The 17,997-nt window shown below is 40.5% G+C and overlaps 1 protein-coding gene across 2 annotated transcripts; it reads right to left on the reverse strand.

The window, feature by feature from the left end:
- Nucleotides 1-269: 269 nt before the first annotated feature.
- LOC137101508 (guanine nucleotide-binding protein G(I)/G(S)/G(O) subunit gamma-2) lies at nt 270-17,080 on the reverse strand. 2 transcript variants are annotated; one of them, XM_067479988.1, is made up of 5 exons: nt 16,848-17,080; nt 6,358-6,414; nt 4,857-4,898; nt 1,885-2,003; nt 270-1,207 (listed from the first exon to the last, which is right to left on the reverse strand). In XM_067479988.1, exons 4-5 carry the CDS (start codon nt 1,969-1,971, stop codon nt 1,079-1,081), a joined length of 216 nt encoding a protein of 71 aa, XP_067336089.1. In that variant the 5' UTR covers nt 1,972-2,003; nt 4,857-4,898; nt 6,358-6,414; nt 16,848-17,080; the 3' UTR covers nt 270-1,078. The 2 variants fall into 2 exon arrangements, with proteins under 2 accessions (XP_067336089.1, XP_067336088.1); XM_067479987.1 differs by lacking the exon at nt 4,857-4,898 and having other exon boundaries at nt 16,848-17,067.
- Nucleotides 17,081-17,997: the final 917 nt, after the last annotated feature.

A 17,997-nucleotide genomic window follows, 5' to 3' on the forward strand; every position in this document is an offset into this window, starting at 1 on the left:
TAAAAAATATTGTTATTTGTAAAAATTTGTATTTCTATTTGCAGTAAAATTACACTATGAAACCACACTTTTATTGTGTGAATTTGGGCATCTTATTTTGTATTTAAGAGATGTCTTTGTTGAGTCCACATTGAAACATTCTTATTTTAATATATTTTTGGGCACTTCCAGTTGGAGGCTGCCCTTGTTTCATACAATCTCCACAGGCAAGGAAAGAGATAAGAGCGTTTGTCCATTTCATGCAATAGTTAATGATACAAACACAAACATTCAGAACTCACAGCACAGCACAGTTTACTTGCTAGTCATTTTGTACAAATAGTAAAAAGAGGGTTTGTATTTAAAGGAGTCAAACGTCATCACATTTTCCAGATAGATGTTGATACACAGAGACTGACTTTCAGAAAGGTTTTCGTAAAGAGAGTCACAGAGTTGAAGGTTTCAAACATCCGATTAAAAAAAGCTTTCACTAATCTGTTGGTGTAAAAAAAAAAAAAAAGTGAACAGAGCAGTTTCAGTGATCACATACAGTTATAGAAAGATATCTAGGTGATAGATCAAGTTGAAATAACCATAAACAACTTAAAAAACAAAACATTCCAATAATCGAGTAATCTATTGGTAGCCGTGTTTCCATTTGCTGTCCAACGTTGCTTGGACCAACCACAAACCATTAACAAAAAATTTGGAAGTCCCAGAAGAACCACAAAATATTTTTATTCTCATTTTTATGTTTTCTTTTACACACATCACAACCTGAACACTTGGCATGTTGACTGGTTGTCCATCAAGTCTCTGTATTATCATCATACTCCTCCTCCTTCCTCATCATCATAATCATCCCTTTTGTGTCATTTAAAAGTCACAGACCCCTTCAACATGCTGCAACACTTTTCAACAATGCAATCACAACCCCTTTAATGTTTACATGTTTTTAATTTTTGCACTCTATTTTTAGGTGCCGCTCAAGAAAGGGGGCAATATTTGCCGTGCCTTCCCACTAGAAGATTTCTATGTATTTTGAACGTCCACGTTCAAAGTCCCACACTTAGCAGGGTGCTGGGGGGCAACGCTGCCTTTACAGAATGGCACAGAAGAATTTCTTCTCCCTGAACGGGTTCTCTGACGCTGGCACTGGTGATAACAGAGGGTCCTCTTTGGCATGAGCTTCGCAATATGACATTAAGTCTGCTGCTGCTTTTGACACCTGCAAATTAACCCACACGTACACATAGAGAAAAATGTAAAGAGATGGTTCAATCGTCTGGAAGAAAAAAAAGCTAAACATGCTTATTTGTGAGCTTTTTTACCTAGTTTGGTCAGCGGCAGGTTAACTGTTTCCCTGTGTTTTCAGGTTTTCTGCTGAGATAAGTGAACTATTTTGGCCGTAGCTTTAAATTTAGTTTTCAAGCGCTAGACTGCCATTGATCTCCTCATATGACTCTTGAGAATAAGTGAAAATTGAAAAGGAGTTAAAGCCTACTCTAACCTTGAAGATTATTTGGATTTTCACAAATTAGCTTGACAAAAGTTTTAGTGGTTTTCAGTGACTTCTTATGGGACAACTCCTTTTTGGATCACGCATTCATTATTCATCAGCTTGATCACAACTGAACACTTTCAACTGTCAAACCTTTGGACCCAGTTGGCCTGACTTAGCCTATGAAATACAGGACAAATTGTAAATTTAACATTAATTCTGGCAAGGATGGAAAATCTCCATTAAAACTGTTGCTGAACAGCAAGCTATCACCTAATTCATGGGATTTACCTTTCTGCCAGACAACAAACATCATAAGCAGACATTCCGATTTGTTATAGCACAAAAAGTCATTAATAACATTAACATTAATAATATTTATGTGTCCAAAAATGTTAACTCACCTTTATCCTGTCAATGTTGGCCTCCATCTTCAGCTGCTCCACCAGCTTCCTGGTTTGGGCAATACTGGCCGTGTTATTGCTTGCCATGGGCGCTGTCAGTCAGGTTTCCTGTGGTCTGTCTACATGGAGGAGAAGGAGATTTAAACATCCCAAACGCTGTAGTTTACCCACAGTGTGCCACCAATGAAGGCATGCGCTGTAATATAACAGTCATGCAAAGAGGCGTGCCCACAACAGATACCCTGTTTATTATCACATGCCTGTAACCACACACACATAAACACACACACACACACACACACAAACCACACACACAGCATATTATTTATGGCGTCAGTTGCTAGGCAGCCCATGACAGTGAGGGGAGGCCAAGGAGGTGGGAGGAGGGTGAGGGGGCAGCACTTTGTCCAGCACTATATTTAAAATAGATAAATGGATAAGTAATATTACTGGTTTTAGAGACAAAAACTCTTGTTTGCACCTATAATTGTGGTTTTTTTCTCGATGTGTACTCATACTTATAGACACTTCTCATTCAGAGTTTTACACAACACAACAGTGTCCACACTCTGCGTTATACAGTATGAGGGATGATTAGCCAACAAACTGATACAGCTTGATCGACGGTAAGACAGGTCATATCGCAGGCAGCAGAGGTAAACAGTGATTTAGCAGCTCTTCCTGTGTTTGGCCGTTTTAAAAATGTACTTTATGAAGACTACAGTTACGTAAACAGACTGTCCTGTCACACACACTTCTAAGAAGCAATGATCGACTTCAGCAAGGTCCATTTTAAAAACAGAATCCTTATGAATGAAGGATTTCATTGTGCACTGTGTTCAACCATAGCTAACACAGATCTACCACGATTATTAGCGGATTTGTTTTTGTTGAATCATAAAGGTGGAAGTGAACGCTCTTTTGGAGATTATCATCTACATTTCAGCGTGTTTCAAATTAATTGTGAACATATGATGGACTGTATCTGGAACATCCTCACAAACAATGGTGTCCCAACCTAACTCTCTCTCCCAAGAGGTAAACATTTATTTATTTATTATTTTACTTTCATATGTAGTTTGGTATTGTAAAATGTATCATCTAAATTGTAGGATGCACTGTAGCTGATTAATCCACTGGCTTTTTCTTCCTTTAAGTATCAGTATTTTAGTCAAGGTTCACTTCCTGGTTTGGAATGCTTTCATAAACACATGCACAAGTTGCCATTTTCTATTTTCCTTTTTTACCAGTCTTAGCACTATTAGCTCTGCCCTAAATAATGTTACAGAGGCAGTGTACATTTTAAAGCAAATGTTACCAACATTTTGAACATATTAAACTACTTTAGTTGTAACTGTCTTTTAGATTTTTTTTAGAAGCCGGTAGAAATCATCTTTTGGTTAGTGGTAGTGATATGGAAATGGTGGGCTGGCACATGTTTGTTTAAAGTTTGCATATACTGTACGCAGTGCCAGGTCTTCCGCTTACTCCCCCTCTCACACAAGAACAGAACGTGCATGTGACATGTTGGTTGGCTGTTGTTTCTGCAGTGTGTTCAGGTGTGGCACAGCTAAAATAAAACATAAGCTACAGCAACCGTTGGTCTTTGTCGGCGCTAGTTCTTTGACACTTGCTGTGTCACGGCCCTAAAAAATGAATTCTAAAACCTCCCAGATGTATTCAAATGGGCGGAGATCCATTGATTGTTAAGGATGCAGCATTTGATCCACATCATTTTTATCCTCATGAAATGATTCACAAAGACCTATTGTCTTAAATGTGCGTGTCTGCTTTTGATTTGTTTCATCAACCATCTTCTCAGTTTTTCCTCTTGCCTTTTATATTATAACCTCTTTGATTAAACAGATCAAAGTGCAGGTGCCCAAAACCAGCATCATTCTTGGTGTGTGATCAATCCTCCCCCGAGCCCCCCTTCTCCCTTTCTGTCATCGGCCTGTGTGCACCGCGGTTCGACTCAGCGTGGGGTTAAGACTGTTCCCAGCAAGGTGCTCGAGCTGAAAATGAATATAGATGCTCCAGGGTGGCACAGCTGCTCATCAGGCTGGAACACTTCTGCCACAATCTCTGCTTTTACAATGACCCAAACTCTGAAGACCTGATGTACATCAGAATCTTCAGTTACAGTTTCGTTTTACAGCACGTAGTAATTTGATATATTATTTATTGACAATGTGGTTGGAAACATTTATAGCAGCTAAACCTGACAAAATGTGATAGTACTCCTTGTTTTCTTTACGTGTGTTTCTAGTTTGCAGCAGCAGTGATGGAACCTGTTTGTTTCCTGTTTTATAGTGTAACCAAAATACCAGCAAAGCTTGTGGTCTAGTGACACATTCTTTACCATTTTGCAGTTGATGTGATTCATACTTAGATAAGATGTTGTGGTTGCGCCTTTCAGGCTGTGACGTCATTTATTTCTATAGATTTATATAATGTCAAAACAAAATGTAAGCACCCAATGTGACCTGCTTTATTATGTCGGTTTACAACACAAAATTAACTGACTTGATATATGACTCTACTGGTTTGTGGTTTTGAATACAGTTTGTCACCATTATAACTCACACTGGTCTAATGTTCATTGGTTTATACACTGTGAACTGATGTAAAGTAAGAATCATTTTGCTCATCATATATTCAAAGCAGTAAGAGGAATGTAAATGTGCAGTGTTTCGACATGTTTGCCGTTCAATTCAAAGCTTTTCTCATTTCGCTTCTTAAATAGAGATTGAAAATAAAAAATCCATTCACCTACAGTAAAAGCGATTGTTTTTTTTTATAGCTGAAACATTTCCTCTGAACTTTAACTTGAACTGATGTCAGTGCAAACTAAATGACAATCTGAAGAGGATTAATGAGCACAACCTGCAGCCGGCTGCACAGTGTTAACAGTCTAATATAAACACCATGTGTTATCGTCGGCAGAGCTGAGGGATCCTGGTTGTTCTCACCTTTTAGGGTTATAGTGTTTTTTATGATCCGCTGTGACGACCCTGAACTCACGGGATAAGCCGAAAGGAAAAAAAAAAAAAAGTCAAACTGGGCTCAATGTTAAAAAAACCTCCATGATGTTGTTATTAGTGACAGTTCTTTAAAGAATTAAAATAGTGGAATCTTTTTTGTACTAATGAAATCAGTTGATTTACTTAAAGTGTTACACAGAGAATATTTCTTCTACTAATTATTAAGTAACTTATCCTTTTCATAAGGCAGAAGTACTGAAAGAGTAGCATCTGTACCAGTTCCTTGGGATTCATATCCTGATTGTCATCAACTGTAGGAGATTCTGAAATATATCCTGTGTATTGATGTTTCTCAAGTTGGAATATTAGGTAGGATTCCTGTGTGGAAGCTTTCCTGCACCACCGGCTGAGCCTTTTGAACCTTACTCCATCACTCGCCCATATAGAAATAGGGCAGAGACCTACTACAAGAACAGGATTGACAACCAGAAATTATACTTTGCCGTGTTTCGTAATGAGGCCATAATATTGTTTCAACACTCAAGGGAGATGCCGAAACAGGCCAGCTTATCGCCAGGCTATTGACAGGGAGAGATGTTCCTCTTTAAGGTTTCTGGGATGTCTGCTGAAAAATAGGGCTTTGTTCTTTAGAAGACAATAATCAGACAAGGTGACACAAAAGGAGACACAGGAAATATCATCAAAGAAAACTGAAAATGTGTCATAAAAGGCTAAAAAGTGAAGAAAAGATCATCCCATTTCAAATTTGTTCGCTCTCTTGTCATCAAAGATCTTATCTAGTGCTTGGGAACGTTAAGTCATTTCACATATCGTATCAGGTAAATATTCAAACATTACAAACAGTTCATTTCTATACGTTTCAAAGAAAACTAAGAGTCTACAGCTGCGCTAATGACCGGTGGTTTCTAATTTGTCAGCACTATATGTTGAGCTAAAAGCTAAAACATTTTCATAAAAATGTTCCCACTATAACACTCTAACATTTAGCAGCTATTACGTTTACCACATTCATCAACTTTGCATTTTAGCCAAGTATGCAAAAAAATAAAAATAAAAATAAAAAAAGCAGCCTGCTAACTGGCCAGGTTAGCTCTTTAACAAAGCTGCCACTGCACAAAGTTATTTCCTGCACACTTTTGATGGAGTGTGCAAAAATATCCAAGTGGTATTTTTGCATTCATTTATTTGCATTTCTTGGGAGAGGGATGTCCGAAGAGAGGGGGCCAAGCAGCAGATGTGTCACGAGTCGAATCTCAGAGTAATAGCTGGTACCTTGAACGTAACTAAAAGCATTTAAAATGAACGACTAACAGGTCATGTTGTTGCCTGTCCTTTCGGAGATCGGCGTTACATCCCAACCAGCACTGAAAACGAGCATCACTGGCCACTGATGCTGTAACATTATGTCTGCATTGTCTCAGCCTGTTCTAATCCGGCTAGAACAACTCTCCCTCTTGTCTGAACTCACCTTGTCGGCTTACTCCTCCGCACGCTGCCCCAGTGTCTGCCCTTCTCTCCGCAAATACTGAGAAAGTAACAAAAAGAGAACAGAGTGAGATGTAGAGGCATGATTTCCATCCTGGATTCCAGATAGGTTACACTCAACATAATGCATGCGTAGTATGGACAGACTATAAGAAAACGGTCTCCTGGGCACAGACAGGTTCAAGGCCCTCCACCCCTCAAGTACAGGACCTCGCTTGACTGAAAGAGACATAAAATTACACCAAAATGCCTTTTTGTTTTGTTTTTTTGTTGAGATGAAACCATCAATGACATGATACGGGGCTAGTGGATTGATTTGTTACAGTGGACAGAGCAAGGCGAGCAGTGTCCCACTGTTTCCTGTCTGTACAGGTTAAGCTTCTCCACTTCCTGTCTATCTGCCCCTCTTTCTCTTTTTCTCTGGGCTGACAGATTCCTTCTAAATGCGTCTGTGAGTCGGCAGCTAAGTTTCCTGCTGCTTCAGATAAATGGGCCAATTACCCTGCATGAACAGAGCTGCAGAGACAGGGAATTCTAACCACCATAAATCATGGCAGCACACAACGTTAAAACAACATTACAGTGGGTCATCAGTTAACAAAACTTCGTCAAGAACAGTCAAACCCCTGGGCTAGAGTATGCTGAAACTGCTTAGAGTTGACAAAAATACATTTAAAAGAGAGAGCAGGAGATGCTACTCTAGTGCACAGTCACCAGTCCTAATCCACTGGAATCATTCATCTACACTGTTTCACTGTCCTACGCAAAAAGTTTTATTAATGCAGTGATTTTTTTAAAAATGATTCGCTGGAGTGTTTTAGAGTGCAGCAGTGGTCCTGTGGGTTTCCAGAAGACAACACAATGTCAAATCCAAACAGTACTTTGTACGTGAAACCTTCGTTTTTTTTTACTTTTGTATGCTAATGATTTTTTCAATTTATTTATTAATTGGGTCTCTAACGTGTGACAGATGAGATTCTCTATTGAATATCAAATATGAGAAGAGAAGCAGCAACTCGCCAGATTTGAGAAGCTGGAACCAACAAATGTTTAACAAATTAGCTTGAAATCTGATTATTCAAATCATCGGCGGCTTTTTGACTCGTCTTATCAGGGGTCGTGTTCCGCGCTTTGATTTGCCATGAGTTTTTACGCCGGATGTCCGCATTTTCCTGCTGCAGCCCTCCCATTTTGTCTGGTCACGGGATTCAAACCCACGGCGTTCTGCATCCCAACCCAATGCTCTGCCACTGATCCACCACCCCCCCAAAAATATGTTTTGATCAGTTATCAAAAAACTTTTCTTCTAAACAACTAATAGGTTAATCATCTAATTTTTGTGGCTCCAGTCGCTGATAAACAACCAATTATCTAAGAGTTTTACAGGCTGTGTAAAAGTGTGTATTACTAACAAAAGTTTGGCGGGAGCCTGGTGTCTCAATGGGTGGAGTGTCGGGATCGGGTTGGGATGCAAAGAGAAAGTGTGGCCCCACCCAGCGACCAAGGGCCCCGTTGGTGCTGATCCCCGGCCTGCATAAAGAAGAGAGGGCTGCTGCTTTTCTTGTCATATTGAATAACAAAAGTTGGGTTCAAGTAAAAGAAGTTTACGAATTTGTCTCATGTGGTGAGACTTTTAAACACAAGTGTGCAAAACTAAGTGTGACTCATTTATTACTAATGATATTATTGACATAGGATTCCCTGCTGCACAATGAGATGATAAACATGTGACATGACCTGTAGCTTATCAGCGAGTTTTATTTGCTTGATGTACATGTTTGCTCACAGGTGCATCCGGCTCGTCACTCCTCCATTATTTACATCTGGGGTTTTCCAGGAAAATTGTACAAACGTCTGTTGTCCGCCACTGCTTGTTCAGAGGTGGCAAATGTTTTACAATGCTGGAGTGTTTCCACTGGAGTTTGGGGGTAATTCATTGATTTTTCCGTCACCTATCAGTGCAAGCAAACGTGTATCCACCATTTCTACATTGTTCATTGTTTCTACCTTTGCTGGCATCCAATCAATTCCATTCGTTATAAAAATCTATTAGTTCATGTAAATCTTGTTTTATGTGCTTTTTTGTCACCTTGAAAAGCAATTTGCATTTGATCTTACTCACACTATTGTAATAAGGTTTTTTTTTTTTTAAATCAAGATTAAGATTAAGTTACTTTGTATTTTGACAGTCTTTTCTGATGGATTCCAAAGCACTAATTGTTTATCCCCAGAGAACAGATTGTCTGCAATAGGAGAAAAATTGCATTGAAGAGTCAAAAGCAACATGCCTTTGAAAATTTAGTCTCACTCAAATTTTTTTCCAAACACTCATCACAGAAGCTCACTGCCCAAAGTGCTCTGACAGCAACAACACATAAAGGCAAATTTTCCCAGCATTAATAATGGAAAAAAAAATCATATAAAAACAGAAGTTGTTTTTTTTAACGTACTGAATCAGATTTGATTTTTTTTTCCATTTTGCCCAAACACAGAATAGCTCACCACTATACTGAAAACCGAAAATTCAAAAACTCAATTTCAAAGACTCAAACTGAAAACAGAAAATACCGCGTTTTCTCTCGTTTTCGATGCAGACTTTCAAATACCATCACAGAGCAGCATCTTTTATAGATAGATGCGGAATGGAATTGTGCATAGGGTGTTGCACACGTATACATTAGCGATTCATGATTTTGCACCTCATTTCTGTCAGCTTTTGTTTGACACAGTTAATTCGACAAATTTTTGGGTCACTGAATGAGGCACGTGTTCACAGTTTTGAAAAAAAAAAAACCTGTGTGAAACAAATGGAAAAGAAATGACACATTTACAAGAAATGAAGGCAAAGATCAAATGCATCCTAGTTTCATTAAACTGTACTTAGCAGTTGAGAAAAACTGTAAACCTGCATTAAACTTTCCATTTGCTTTTTTACAGGTGGGAACAAGCCTTAAGCACAACAGTTGAGTATTACTAATAAAATTTCAGATTGAACATCACTTACTACTTTAATTTGTCCTAAACAATATTATCATCCATTTGGAGTTTACAGTTCATCTCCTGATGAACATAAATCCGATTTTCTTTGTATTTGTATGCCTCTCGTTATGATAGCAAATGGTCGCATCATTTTTCTGTGTGTGCCGTTTCGTTGTGAGCAGGTGATGTTCATCACAGCTTCTGACAATGAACTGAATGTTCAGTGTTATGAGGTGTAAAAGCAAAACCGTGAGCTACAAGACATGAAAACACTCCACAGAGGTGCATTAGTTGCAGAGTCAGGGGATAATCTGTAGGTTCATTACTAAGATTGACACCAAGAAGGGATCCATTACTAGAATCAAAAATATTGAAGAATATTTTTATGGAGTTAGATTAAATAAAATTCAAAAAAGACTTGAAGGAAATTGTACTGTGATGACATTGTACCGAAGCAGCACCAAAGTGCCCGTGTAGTATCAGATCCGGGTCCTGACTGCAGTCTTGACTGTCTACCAAATTTTGATCAGTTTAGTGTTTGCAATTGTTCCTAAAAAAGAAGAAAAAAAAGACATTGCTGAATTTGATTTCTTTCTGAATAGTTTGTGTCATCACATTCGTGCTGCAGAGCTGCAGCAGGATCAGGGGATGAGAGACATGGAGCTAAAACAAAGAGTGCAAGCATTTCTTTTCTTCGTAATGCTTTTCAATATTGTTCCCTACTTTTATGCTGTTGTTGAGCATTTGAAACTAAGCTGCACAGAGGCCACAAAAGACGGCACGAAGGTTTATGGTACGTGACTGATCCGTTTCTCTCCTGTGTTCCAGCCTTCTGCTCCCATCCCTCCCTCTGTGGCAGACAGGTGTTCGGTGACGGTACTGAAACACCCCCAGCACGGTCTGTCCTGCTGCTAACACTACACAATCAATCTGACCCCCTCTGCCATCCTTCCCCTGCCATTTGGGGCTGTTTAGAACTCCTTCCTCCGGGGTTTCAGGGGGTCTGTGTTCGTGACGAGGCTCTCCACAGATGTGATTATAGCTGCTGCTTGACTCTGGGTGTTGCTGACTTAAAGGGTGATTAAGCGCTGCAGGAAACATCCTAGCGAGGAAAATATAATTCTTGGCCTGTCGAGAGTGATGATCTCTCACGTACTCCCACACACTCTTACTCTTAGCTTGGTTCTCCCTCCCCCTTTTCTCCTTTTGTAGTACACACCTTATTATCCTGTCTTTTTTTCCTTTACACTAGCCAAAGAGAGAAATTAAGGTGTCCAGGCCGGGAGTGTTCTGTCCCCTGTGATGCTCAGGGTGTGAAATCAGAGCATTGTAATTAAAAATCAGTCCCTCACTCGGTCGCCTGGGCTCTGGATATTCAGTGAGTAACCTGTGAGGGTCTGCACAGAGATAAATGGGGCTCAGCATTGAGGTCAACACAAGGCTTGTGTGCACAAGGCTGGATTTAAAATACTCGGAGTTTGCAAAGCCCCACCTTTGTTAGTAACTGCTGCAACACCTGTCAGACTTCATTCCCATATGGCCCATACTGCGGTTTGTGATATTTATAAAGTGTTTGGCCACAGTCCCAATATTAAAGTAGTATCCTGCTTCTACTGCGTTTTCTACGGTAGAAACACACAATCCCACATAAACTGCTGTGTAAATAGGTGGGAAAGGATGACGTGGTCAGTGACACCCTCAAACTCCAAATAATCATTTATGATTATGTCAACATAACTCTAAGTTTAAACTAAGTTTAAACGCATTGGCCGCAGGCATTCAAAGGTGGGAAGTTGGTGTTGTGCTTCTTCAGCAGCTGTTTGATAAATTGCTAGTTGGTGGTACAGTAGACTGACATGCACATATAGTTCAGTTAATGATCATTCTGTGGACCCAAGTAAAATATAGCCTTCGCTGTGCACTGAAGTGTCTCACAGTTACACAGGGAAGTGGAGACCCCCAGGTTAAAAAAGTAAAAAAATACCGAGCATACTCTGACTCTAAAATGTGTCCAGATGAGCCCTGAGATGATCCCTAGGATTGAAAAAGGCAGATTTTATGTGTAAAATTCAGAGCAAATTTTAAAGGAATCGGTCATTTATTGCAGACAGTTGGTAACCAATGGTTCTGCCGAGAGGAATTACAACTGTTGGTAGCAGATTTGATCTGTAGCTTATTATGTACCTAGCAAGTCACCATTAAATTGGATGGTGGTGACATCCATTATTTAATGTCAAAGCAAAAAAATACCGGGCAAACAATCTGTGTCCTCACCAGTTCAAGACATGGAAAACAATTGACAATTGATCTCATGTAGCATTATTATAAATATAATAGGGAAAAGTGTGAGATCAAGTGTTTTATCTTGGGTATAATGTTGCCATGGAGTCTAAAGTTCAATCCACCCAGGTCCAGGTTCTGGGGAGAAAATATTACACAGTGGATTTGTCAGGAGCCTCTTCTGTGTGTTTGTGTGACTCATTTCTTTTTTTGTATTTTAATACAGAACCCACAGAGGGAATTCAAACCCTTCTGTCATTTAAAAAAAAAGAAAAGCAAGGCCATTTTCTATTACTTCCTCAAAGACAAGACGCCTTTAGAGCGAAAGCACTCGCACACATGCAGAAAGTTCAGTTGTCAGGGCCCTCACAGTGTGACAGAGCGACTGTACCGCCCTCAGGGTGTCACAGGACAATGAGATACTCTCTGCGATGTCACCGTGAAACAAGAGGAGTGAAGGGCACACTCCGCTAAAGAAAGATTTACTGAGTCATAAGCTGATAGGAGATACAGAGAGCGAGAAAAAATAGAAAAGTGAATAAAGTTTATAGTGGAGATAAAAGAGACTGAGGTGTCACAGTAATATCATCTTCCAGAGTGGCTTTTACAGCAACTGCAGCGAGGAGAAGTAACATAAAACTGACCTTTGGAGTTATTAATGAACACAATCAAGAGGATATTGACTATTGAATGTAATAGAGCACGGATCCCTGCCCTTGAATAGGAGAAAGGACAGCGTCTACCCTTTGCACGGAAACACAAAGAGATGGGGCACAGAGAGCAGAGCTGTCAGGGCCCGGTTGCCTGCGGAGATGATGCTGAATGCGACAGCTGAGCCTTCTTCTCCATCACTATTTTTGTTCAAAGCAGCCTCTGAGCAGGACTCAGAGCTGGACCTGGTCTCCAGACTCATCTTATACCCATTGTGCAGGAAAAGTTTACTCAGAAACACTTCATCCAAAATGTGTAGTCTATAACACAAAGACATTAAAAGGGCCAGATACTAAAATAAAACATAAAGAAAACAAACTACTTTCACTAATAATCACTTACAAAAATTCGATTTCTACACTATATTGCCAAAAGTATTCGCTCACCTGCCTTTAGACCCATATGAACTTTAGTGACATCCCATTCTCAATCCATAGGGTTTAATATGATAGTCTTCGCTCTAATTCATCCCAAAGGTGTTCTATCGGGTTGAGGTCAGGACTCTGTGCAGTTCCTTCACACCACACTCACTCATCCATGTCTTTATGGACCTTGCTTTGTGCACCTGAATTCATTTATTTGGATGGGTGAGCAAATACTTTTGGCAATATAGTGTATTTCTATAGCTACTATGGCTCTAGCTCAACCAACAACTGCTATTTATCTCACAATGACATTATTTTTTTGCTGTTAAATGTTTTGAAAACTATACTAGTAACAGAAGTCAGGGTAGTTTTGTCAATATCATCCTCTTTAGACTTCTCCTCCTTGTTTATAATGATTTTTAAAAGCAGCAATTATGTATTTTAAAGCATTTTAAACAAAGTTCTGTTCTTTGTGTTTAATTTATTCTGTGTGAAGAAACCAATGTTACCATGTATCAATATTCTACTATGTGAAAAAGTCCTATGGATCTGAATTTCTATAGTAACATCTTATATTTCCCATTGCTGTTTGTCAGTTATGTGTGTTCATCATCCATGTCGTCATAGGAAGTTGGGTGTTAATAAGAAATGTCACTGCAAGAACCTTTATTATTTAGCACATCAGTGCAAACTGTTTTGTCCCTGTCGCATATGAATTAGGTTTCTTTTATGATTCGATGGGCCAGTAGTCAGGCCAGTAGACAGGTTTCGATGTGTTAACCTGCTGCACACACGTTAGTTGTGCAGCTCAAGTTACCATGGTGATCTACCGCAATTAAAAGTGATACCAGAGAACTTAAACTGAGCCCAACTAATGTCACTTTGTGACAGTAGCCCAAGGTGATGCCAGCTGATTTACTGCAGAATACCTCCAATGTACTCTGTGTTTACACCTAATTTCACTTGTATGTGTACTATGGCAACCAAAAGTAGGCAGCTAACCCAAAACCAGCCTTGTATAGCTGGTTATGTAGACGACTTTAGGGGCAGCAGCAGCATGACATACAGCACACATTGGTAAAAAACCTCACTACACAGTTAGCTAGTCACCTGGTTAGATCTATGAAAAAATGGTAGATTTGGGGAATTGACATTTGATACGAAATATGTGATTTTTGATTTGTTAGCATCTTTCAAACTGCACATTGACCTTAATGCTCTTTCTCTACTCTCTGTCATGCTGTTGCTTCTTGGTCAGACCGTCACCACCCGTGATCATTTGATTAGCCCAGACATCTGTCGTCCCCCCCCCCCCCCCACCCCCCAGCATTCTCTGCCCATTCTGCCATGTCAGCAGGTTTTGGTGTATGTGTTTATGTGCGTGTGGTTTTGTGTGTGTGTCTCTGCATGTTGGGTTAATCTAGGTCCTAAGGGGGGAGAGGGGTGAAGGCAGTGGCCCAGGAAATGATGCATCCTCTGAGAGTCAGGAAGGCAGCAGGGAGGAAACTTATTGCTTTTGGGAATGCAAATGTGGTCAATTATGTTTATTAAATCAAACAATCAAAGCCCAGCATGATTCTCTGTTAGATTAAAGCTGTGGCCAAGTGGTTTTCTTTTCCTCAGATGTTTAAAGGACTGGGTTTAAAGTGTTTGAAATGTTTGCTATGTAATAGCAGTGTAATTAGTGGGGTAGAAACAGAGCATGACATTGTCGTCACAGTTCCAAAACTTTGGAAACATTCGGGGTAACCGTGTGTTTTTGTGTGACCAGGTCAGAGAATTAGCACCAGTTTCTTGAAATCGTGAAACAGTGATTGCGGTTGCCCTCCTGGCCAAACTAATACCTATGACAATAACTACGACCTTGTCCCTGGGCTTTAACTGTAAGGAATCGGGATTTGGATTTTTTTGCATTTGCATTTTGTTGAGGGGGCATAAACACACTCTTCCTCTGGAATCAATCAGCATGCCAAGAATAACACAGCCAGACTCCTGGGCTGTTAACAATATTACAAACATCCGGGCTTGTTTAGATTCTGCTGAGAGTGTGAGTGCTCGAATAGTTTTAGCTCTGATTTGCTCCAACTGTAAGTAATGAGGGTGTAGATACTACATGCATTATAAGTTTTCATTCTAGAAACATTTAGACCTTTTAGAGGCAAATATTATCTCTTAATTGACCAACATATAGCTCAGCATTTACTGAGACTTGGGGCATGACTTGGACTTTCCCCGAATGAAAACAGGTCTGGTTGGATCCAGACTGGGGCTGCAGTCAGACTCACTGATAAATTTCACTTGCAACTAACATTTTTCATCACAATTTGTGTTGGACTTATTGGAAACTCGAGTACCTAAAGGATCTTCTTGGTTGATATACTTCATCAACCAATACTTAATAGTTAGAAGTCTGTGTCAAGTTAAACAAGGCTGCGCGCTGACAAATAGTAGAGTAGAAATAATTCAGTGTGGTCTTATGTATCTGTATGGTGAAAATGAATAAAATCATTCTTTAAACTTGAGCCCTATCAGACTTGCTTGTGTTTGGACGCCATAAAGACTTGACAAGGAAGCAAAACGTGAAAGCTTGTAACTTTACTTGGACTTTTTTCCAAGGCCCTGAAATTTGATGGGGCAAAGATGTGGGTCTTGCCCCAAAAGCCCTACGAACCCAACGGTAGATACTTTTGTCGAGAAAAAAAAGGAGACCGTGCTTGAACAAGCTTTAACAACAAAATCAACACTGTTAAAAGCAAACAGGTGCAGAGTACAAAGGTCGATGCCTCCGGCACAACAACATCCGTCCTACCTCATGTTACCTCCCCCTTGAAGCCCTTTACATCCCTCAGAATCAGGTTAGCCTTCGTAAAGAATTCAAATCCCCATGAAAATGCCTTTAGCCCAAAAACTGCTTTTAGAAAGTCGAGTCCTGTGTGTGAAGAATTCCTCACACTTTGGCAGGAAATAGAAAGATTTGTTTGCTTGAAAGCTCTGAGGGGAGTAGAGAGGTCAAAGCGCTCAATTAGGAGTGGATGGCTGCTTATTCTTCTCTTATTTCCCATCATTCATCCTTTACCCTTGGTTATATTACCATAACACTGAACAAGTTCTATTGTGTTCTGGAAAACTCTCGATGTTTTTGAATGTTCCTCGTGTATCGTTGGAGACTTTCTGGACGGCTCTTCTAGTCTCAACACTGATGTGTATGCAAAAATCTGTGGCCTTGGAGCAGCTTTTGTTGAGCTGCATGGATGTGAGTTCTTGCATAATTCCCACTCGCTGTTTGCGTTTGTAAGAGGCCTGAACACCACACGACCACACACATGAATTGGTGTTTTAATGAGAGCTGTACATAAGAGTGTGGGAGCTAAGAGTGGGGGGGAAAAAAACTCTTGTGTGAACATTTTTTTGTGTTCCTGCGAGTACAAGCCACTGTCAGCAACTGTATCTGTGTATGAGCAACATGAAAACCCCTCTCCTCCCCCTCCTCTTCCTCCTCCTCCTCCTCCACCAGCCATCTGCCTGATACAACCACTACCTGCAGCGTGTGTGTGGTCAACTCCTTTCCCCCTGCGGTATGAAAGGAGAGGTGGTTGAGAAAAACCTCACCTGAGGCTTGTGGGATTGCTCTCTGGTTTTCTGTTGCCTCTGTCTTTCGCATCCCATTCTGTCTGCCATACCACCCCCCCCCCCCCCCCCCTTTTTTTTGGAAATCTCCGTGCCCCTGTGCTCATGCATTGATCCACTTAAACAGATGATGTTAATTCTTTTGGCTCCACAATATAAGATCTGCCCAATACCATGGGAAGAAAAAGCGGAGGGGAAGAATTGAAAGATGAAAGGGGTTCTCGTTACTCCCCTCACATATTCGTCTACATATGTAGAAAATAAGATAAGAGATGAAGGGGGGTGAAAAGCAGCAGCTCTACGTAGAGAGATTTTAGAGGGAGGAGGAGATTCCAAGATGAAAACTAGCCAGCGGCGTCAATCTTGCCCCTTGAGCGCCGACAAAATGACAGCATGCATGAAAACCCCCCTCCTCCTCTGGAACACACCCTGTTTTGGATTAACCCAGATGCCACAAAACAGAAAAAACTAAATATCACCTGCCCCCCTAAAATAAAAAAAACAAACCTACCGTTTTTTTGGCGTGTGCGTTCTCCTCCCGTGATGCCAAACACATCCAGTCCTGTGGAGTAGTGTCCACACGTTCTCTCGTCTACTGATCTCTTTCTGTCACACACACACACACACACACAGTCCGTCAGTAAGACAGGCGAGTGCATCCACACACTCAAAGCACACTCCTCCCTCTATGCCTCTCGCTCTCTCTCTCTCTGCTCCAGCTGAGATCCTCCCTGCCTCCCACCTCACTGCTGCTCTGAGTCTCCACCCATCAGCCAACTGCTCAGGCTGCAAGAAACCCATCACCTCCTTCCTTCCTCTGTCTGTCTTCTCCTTTTTTCTATCTGAACAATGCTCCCTCTAGCTTGTAGAGGTCCACAGGAAAAGCCTTGACTGTCTCTATAAACACCTACAGTAAACACATGCATACCAGGACAGCTGACAGTCTGGACTAGATGGATTTCGGTCTTGATGAATATTCCTATGAGTCCCTACATGAATTTCAGATGAATTTCGCATTTAGTTAGCATGTGTGTGATTGCATCATTGCATGAGGAAAATTCATTCAACCCTCAACAGCATCCGCAACTGGACCAACATGTGCTCTGCTAGAGTTGGGGCTTTTAATCTTAATCCATCTGATTTGACATCAGTTGGGGTGAGTGGAAAGTGGAGAGAGAAAAGAAAAGAGCAACAAAAGCAAGTACTTTAGAGCACTCATGTAGTACAGTGGAGCCATAAAAGACTTAAACAGAGAAGAAAGTGTGTCCAAGCAACTATCCACCAAAGTTGGAACAACACACAGATCACATGTTGCTGTTTGTTATCAGGGTTTTTACGCACAGAGAATTGTCTGCATGAATTTCAGAGAAATGTGCACATGAAAAGGCATTAGTTTATGTGTCTGTTTATAAGCAGGAATAAACCTTAATATGGTTCATAATTTACAGCAAGTATGTGATATCAGGCTCAAGCCTCTTTCAGTCATGTCAATGTTTGTGCAATAAGGGAAGCAATGGATGATGATGGATGAGCAATGGATGATGATCCACTACTTTGATCTAGACTGAAATATTCAATAACTACTGTACCATAGGTAGATTGCCAACCAAATTTGTAGTGAGAAAGATCTTTAACTGCGGCAGTACAGTCGACTCAGGTGG

The sequence above is a fragment of the Channa argus genome, chromosome 16 (genome assembly GCF_033026475.1).
Source record: "Channa argus isolate prfri chromosome 16, Channa argus male v1.0, whole genome shotgun sequence".
Taxonomy (NCBI): domain Eukaryota; kingdom Metazoa; phylum Chordata; class Actinopteri; order Anabantiformes; family Channidae; genus Channa; species Channa argus.

What these genes read in the sequence shown, in the direction of transcription:
- LOC137101508 (XM_067479988.1), bottom strand. Translation starts at nt 1,971, where the DNA reads ATGGCAAGCAATAACACGGCCAGTATTGCCCAAACCAGGAAGCTGGTG. An exon ending in CCAACATTGACAGGATAAAG is followed by an intron (nt 1,208 to 1,884) that starts GTGAGTTAACAT and finishes GTTAATTTGCAG; the next exon opens with GTGTCAAAAGCAGCAGCAGA.